At 29.2% G+C, this 7,696-nt stretch overlaps 1 protein-coding gene across 1 annotated transcript in view; it reads left to right on the forward strand.

The window, feature by feature from the left end:
* The window catches only part of LOC148238556 (lachesin-like), a 108,886-nt gene extending 101,872 nt beyond the window's left edge, over positions 1–7,014 (forward strand). Inside the window, exons 8-9 of the mRNA XM_088183212.1 lie at positions 6,064–6,234; positions 6,503–7,014. Coding sequence (XP_088039338.1) covers positions 6,064–6,234; positions 6,503–6,864 — 533 coding nt within the window. The 3' untranslated portion in view covers positions 6,865–7,014. The remainder of the gene's footprint in view (positions 1–6,063; positions 6,235–6,502) is intronic.
* The last annotated feature ends 682 nt before the right edge of the window (positions 7,015–7,696 follow it).

Here is a 7,696-nt window from a genome sequence, read left to right on the forward strand (position 1 = left end):
TTAACTTTATCGAATACGTTTTCAAAATCTGTGTACATTATGTCCACTTGTACTTTAGAGTCCAATGATCTTGAAATTAAGTTAGAAAAACCATTAGATTAGTGATAGTGGATCAAGATTGACGGAAACCGTGTTGCTGCTCGAAAAGCATACAACTGCAATGATTAAAAATGTATTTATGTAATACAATATCAAATAATTTTTCAGGTGCTGAAAGCAAAGCTAATTGCCTGTAATTTTCAATGTGATATTTGACACACTTTTTATGAAGCGGGGTGAGCTCAGAGCATTTCCATAAATCTGGAAAACCGGAGGATCTCAAAAATTATTTTTATAGAAAATAATAGCAATAAATTAAGAGTACGAAATAAATAAACATAACAAAAAAATATTAATCTTAGAAAATATATTGAAAGCCATTGTATTGATTTACATAAATAAAATATAAAATATAAAAAAAGTAACTTAATAATTTTTCTATACGAATATATTATATTAGAATTTAAAAATCCATTTTATTTTAAATCTAGTAAATCTTAATAAATATTTATATTAAAATACTGTTACTAATATTAAAAATATATATATCTAAAGTTGCATTACAATACAAATGCTATAAAAAATCATGCATACCTCATATTAAAAAAAATATATAAAAAATGTATTTACACAGACAATTATTTCGTCACATTAAGCTATATTTTTGTTTAAATATATTAACTACAAGCTTACGTATGGATTTTAGGGAAAAAAACGCGAAGCACATTGGGACTAAAAATGAAAATATTTCAGCTTTATTATGTTTGCATTACAAGTTTGTGTGCTCTGTTTGACATTGCTCTAAAAAACGCTAATTTACTGCTATTATCAGAAGTAAATTGAAAAAAATATATTGAAACTTAATGCTACACATATGACAAAGTATTAATTTTTGTATTATGTTTCTCATTTTAACATGAAATACGTTAGCTCAATGTGTCAACAATTCAACCGTAAGATAAGCAAAATCTATGTTAAATTTATGTCATGATAAATCTGAATTAAATGTATATAATAATTACTAATATTTATAGTAGTAATATGGGATACGAACTCAAATCTTTTAAGTATTAGTCATCGACTAAGACCACCGATCCAGCAAAATCCTAAAGTTTAACAACTGAAATATAGGACGAAAATAGAAGTTGTTTAAATTTTAATAACTGAATAGATTATATAGTATATAATAAAAATACACTGCAACTTTTAAAACGCTGTTCAAAAAACTCATAGATCGTAATTGAAATATCTCTCGAATGAACGTATTTTTTTTTCGCGCATACCGTTGTTATCTCATTGCGATTCTCCCCCAGAAATAATCATACCGAAAAAAGCAATTTTCAACCGTTATTTATTAAATCGTTTGTGGAACTTTAATATTAAACAAATAGCTCGCATTCCGGGTCCGTATTTCTTTCTCTTATTATGTGGCCCCCGGATCCAGATATAATTTTTTTCCGGAGCAAGCGCAAAATAAATGAAAAAATAAACGTACGAAAAATCTCTTACGTCAAAAATTATTCACAAACAAGTGAAGAAAAACGAGAAAATGCCTGATTTTCCGCACAATAACTTTAAATTAAACGAATGAATATTTTATCACGATCAAATTTAATCAAGGAACTTGAGATCTTTCCTTTAAAAGGCCTAATTAGCGATAATGAGGAGATGTATACTAAAGTAATTTTTATTTTTTATGTATTATTTTAATGTTATTTAGTAACCACCCATTTCAACTAAAAAAATATAATAACATTACAAGGTTTAAGGACCTAATTATAATTTAATAACATATGTATATACACCGATTAAGGCTTATTTGTAGTAATATATATATACCAAAATATTCTAAAAAACTATTTTTTAAAGTAGTATCTGTCATAATCACTTTGGCAAATTTTATTAAAAGCATATATACAGAAAGTTGTATGTTTCTTAACATTTTTTAAACCACTAAATGGTGACAATTAAACTATTCTAAGCTAGTCGCTATTCGGTTTTTAAATACTCTCTTTATAATTTTGAGTTTTGGAGTAAGCAAATACTTTTTAATATGTATATTACTTTAAAAAGCATTCATCAGATATCTTCATATAAATATTTTCGACTATTAATTTTTTAAGAAGCGTTAAAATACGACTCTAGGCGTTCTAGCAGAAATTTGTATGTTGCTAAGCATTTTTTTAAACTAATTAATTGATTAAGTTGACAATTTAACAATTCTCGAGGGATCATGATTTTAGGTTCAAAACCATTTCGATATTCACGATCACGTCCTCTTTTGACTTTTATTAAAGCGAGGATGTTCTCACTAACCAACTCGTCTATTATTATTGCCATCTAGCTCGTTAATACGTATCGTACATTATATATTTATTCTATAATTATTTACTATAATAAATAATATTGTTCATAGGTGGTAACACGTTAGGTCTGTGTTATTTCAGATTAGAATATTTAAGTTTTTTTAATAATAGGACTCATTCAAATATTCTTTAGGAACAAATAATTACTTTTCCATGAAATGAAAAAGTATTTCTTTTTTATCAAACCTCGTACGTATTTATTCTTCAGGTCAAGCTTATGAAATGATCAGATAATTTAAATAAAACTTTCTATATACTTATTAAATATGGTTTTAAAAGTCGTATGCTAACTTTATTTGCTTGCGACAATAGTTACATAATTTAAATAATATACATCGTTATAATATATTTAGAACTTTGCTGCAAGACTAATTTATGATAATGATCCTACTAAAACATTGCTCAAAACATTGGTTTATGAAACCATCCCCTTGTTTATGTGATAAGTACTTAATGTCTTTATCAAAGCCTTACTTAACAAATACTAATTTGAGAATTTATACATTGCTTTTATGAAAATCTTAAATTATTTAGTATAATTATAATATTACAAGTCTTTGGATTACTTTAAGATAATATATATACATGCTTTATCATTTATTTATATCTTGATTTGCCGATTTTTATAAAAACATTTATTAGATTTAATTATCATAAACGTTTTTGTGTGGTTTATTTTGAAAATTTTTTTTTTATAAATCTTACAAAATTTAATAAAATCAGCGACTAATTATACATTTAACACAAGATCAGTGAGTTGGTTTTGTAAAAACCCTAATTGATATACATACATAAATATATTTATTTTTATTAGGTAATAATATTAAATAATAAAAACAAAAATAATAAATATGTGTGATACAAAGACAAAAAAGAATGTCTCAATGTACAACGCTATCGTATTAAGGAGCAGAATGGCGAAAGCCATAGCCGAATTAGCTAGTGTGGACGTCCATGCTCTAACTTCAGCAAAAGAGAAAGCGATCATGATATTCGAAAACGTGGAACACAATACAAGCATGCATGTCAAGAAGATTCTTTGGCAGTTTGAAAAAATTCTTAGCAAAACTTTTTGCAAAAACTTTTAAAAGAAAAGCGCTAGGATACATAAAACGGATAATAAACAAATATTCTGATAAAAAGGTATCTCAATAATATTTTATAAACTTTTTGAATTGAAAAGAAATATTTGGTTATTCAAGGATTCTAAATAATAAATCCACGAATAAGTGAAACGCGTTCCTCGTAAAAAAACAAAGCATCTTGGATGATTTTTTGCAGAGGTCTTTTACATATAAAAAAATATCTAATGGCAAAATGATAAAATATGGATTTACGGATATTTTACCGTATCAGATTTACCGTGTACATTTTATCATGCGACTTTTTTACCGTGCAACCTTCTTAGCATATGGACTCTTTACCGTATGTTTTTTTTTACCATAAGGAGATTTTACCGTATTGGAAATGTTTAATTTGGCGAGAGTCCAAGCCACTAAAACTCATTAATCGTTAAATATTTTTTCCATTTTTATTGTAGATTGGAATTTTAATTGCAACAAATGTAATGCTTGAACTACACTCTCTGGAAGTTGTCCCAAATGAAGTTTAACTGAAGTCGGACGAGGTAGCCGACTTCTGAGTAGCGGCCACACTGCCACGAATATCATATGCCGTCCGCACGGCGGCTGCTGTCACGTACAGCTGGCATATTTGCGCGCGATCGAAAAATGTGCCAAATAATCGCAATTTTTAAATTGTCATATAAATAAAATTACGCTACTGATAATAATATAAAATTGTGTGGGCACTTACCAATACAATATCAGTGAAAACTTTTCGGTCGTAAATATTCAATTTACGCAAAATATTTGTCGGCTTTTGCAAAATGCCATGAGGCATAAAAATTATACTTCAGAATACGAACACCACATCTGTGACTATCCTAGAATCTTACGCCATCGATTTTAAATAATAATTCGTTATGGTGTTACATTTATATAAACCGATCTAGGAAAATACATTAGGATATTCGAAACGATTTTTTTAAACAAAATCCAGAACCACTAATTATAATTTAATATTATATGAAAAAAATATAATAACGATATCTGTTAGAAGAATATACTATCAAAACTATAATTAATCCCTTTTGCTGCTTTAAAATATTCAAAGATATCAGTAAGAGTCTGTTGAAGTCCCCGATAAGCATGTGGTATTACAACTTGACCACGTGACTACGATGCAGCGCTCGATGCGTGTTGACCATAGGATGCCTACGCGCATATCGAAATTAAACCGAGTTACTCGTTCTATCTCAGTTTGCGAAAAACAATATCATTAAATCTCTCACTGTCGTCACTTAACACGCGAGAGCGAAAGGGGAAGTATCTCACCGCTCGCGCTCAAAAGAGCAGCTCTGACTTCGGTCCGTTTGCCGACAATATTCGGAAACGCTCGTAGCTGGCCAAGTCGACTGAATTACTCCCACTTTACCTTCTGTTCTCGGTAATCTCGGACAACTTCCGAGAGATCTTAAAGCGGGCAGAACCAAACTCGACCGAAGTAACCCGCTATATTCTCAACTTCGCCAACTTTGGCCAACTTCCAGAGAGTGTAGTGCAGGCATAAGGGTTTTCGTACTTTAAAAATAAAAAACTTGGATTACGACAATGTGTTAACAAAAATATAAGGACAACTAATAACTCGAGCGCAAGATAATTCAAAAGTGCAATTTAAAGTTTGCTAATGTATTCATTTGTTATTTTTAATAAGCTACAGCTCTTTTTTTTGAAGAAAAAATATTTAAATTTCCATTCAATCCATTGAATAATAATACAGTTATTTTTAATATTTAATATGAACTCACTGTGAAATTGTACTTATGTTTACAAAACACACGTGACATAACCATGAAAGATTTAGAGCAAGTAACGACATAAGAATGTGACGTAGATCCAGGAAACATTATTTTTGACCATGAACATATATTATTGATTTTTTATTTTTCGCTTCTAAGTGCCTATTTTTTAATAAAGCAATTATTTAAAAATTTTAAAAATCGCAAAACACGATAATAATGTATAATATATCTACTAATAACCAATGCCATACATTGTCAAAGGCCTTATCAATATACGTATGTATAATATATACGACGTCAACTTGTATTCTCGCATTAAGAGATTTTGTCACTGTTTTGATGAAAGAAGCAAAGTTGGTAACAATAAAACGATCAGAAAAACCCAAGTTATTGGTCCAACGAAACTTGCTAAAACTGGTTAAAAACATATCTATAGATAATTATTTTTAATAACACACTTTTTGTGAATAGGGGCGCATCTTAAGAGTCAGATCAAAAGTATGTTTTAAAAGAGCAGCGAGACTTGACATTGAAATGAAATCGGACCAAATCAAACCCAGAAGAACATCTTAAAGCTATGTTAAATAACTAAGTGCTAAGTTTTCTTGATGGTCAAGACTGAAGACCAAGTACAAGAAAAAAGAAAGCGATGATTTCTACAATTAATATGATTATCAAACATGTATTTAATATTTTAAGTAGCAACAAAATTCTAAAAAAATTAAAACAATAATTATAATATACTTAACCAACTTTCAATAAAACATTGTTATTTGCTTTTTATAATTGTTACAGGAGAAATGATAATATCTAACGACAAATACAAGATGACCGAAACTGTTAACTCTTACTACAGCGTCCAGATGCGATTAGTGATCAAGAAAATTCAAAAGATCGACATGGGAGGCTATAAATGCATCTCTAAGAATTCTATCGGAGATGCCGAAGGAAACATTAGATTATACGGTGAATTTTTAAATATATCTTTAACTTATCATATTTCAGAACATTTCACACAAATAATAAAATACTGCATTGTGCACCGACAGCTGACGCACACTGGAGGAATTTATTATTTTTTCGGTGTAAATATAATAAATAACTTTCAATAATAATTTTTGATGAATCACTCGCTTATTGGGTCCATAGCAAACTTAAAATCATTGCTTATCATGTAGATAGATAGATAGAACTTTGCATGTCTGTGCCTATGTATGTATGTATGTTTACACAGAAATGGATCTTCCTTATCGGGTGAAATCAGCTCTGGACCGGGAAGACTTGGACTCGGAAGAGCCGTCCTTGGAGAATCAATCGGAGACTGATAACAACTTGTACGGGTTCCAAGGGTCTCTTAGGGAGACAGCCGGCTCCGGAGACATATCAACGAACTCGATCAGCAAAGAGACTGGCTACTTGGAGTCTACTAGTGGCGCCAGTGCAACGTTTGCGCATTGTGACGCTTTCAATAGTGACAAGTCTGATCTAAGTGCTATGTTTAAAACGATTATGAAAAGTGTCGGCCTTCAGTGCTGGTGTTGTGTGCCGATACACGTGTGGCTTTGCTTGATTTGTGTTACGTTTCTGTTTAATTAATATAAATTATCAACGTTCATTTTATACATCTGAGGAACAATGCGGTTACTTCTAAGCAACTCCGGTGTCTATTAAAAAGCACACACATACATATAAAATTAATAAATGCCAAGCATACGTGTATATAAGTATCGCCAAGAATGATAATAATTAGATGAAAATATAGCGAATTGTAAATATGTAAATATGAATTTAATGATAAAAAAATACTGCGGAACAAGGCTGTATAACTTAACATAAAAAATGTATGTGCCAATATGTAATCTTATGTACATATAGATATATGATATTGTTTTTAATTATTATTGTGCCAAAAATATATAAATTATATTATGAATTAATTTTTAAATGATTTGCTAAATTATTCCGCGTTAAACTCGAAACAAAATCTACTGTGGTATGTTATAAGTGTATAAAGTTTATCGAATGTTGCCTTAGGTATAATCTCATTTTATAATTTACATTGTGTAATATTGTATATTATATCCAAATATATATCTAAACCAATTAAATAATAAACTAAAAAAATGCAATAGAGCGTTAAGACGTTAAAATAATATGTAGGTTTATTATCATTTTGTATCGGATATTTAAATGAACGGAAATAATGGACAAAATAGATCAATGTTACAATGTTATTAATGCGTATACGGAGTGTGCAAAAAAAAACTATTTAAATCTCTTGTCAAAAATTCTTAACGTGCATACTACATTATAAAGTCATTTAGAAAATACATTATATACGCATAAGACGAAAATGCTGTTAACTAACCAAATTGAATATTCACAACTCAATTAAATTTACATATTGCCACAATTAAAACCTTTTTTA

This window comes from Plectrocnemia conspersa, unplaced genomic scaffold (assembly GCF_051122295.1).
Source record: "Plectrocnemia conspersa isolate PC_06_02 unplaced genomic scaffold, ASM5112229v1 ptg000001l, whole genome shotgun sequence".
NCBI classification, from domain to species: domain Eukaryota; kingdom Metazoa; phylum Arthropoda; class Insecta; order Trichoptera; family Polycentropodidae; genus Plectrocnemia; species Plectrocnemia conspersa.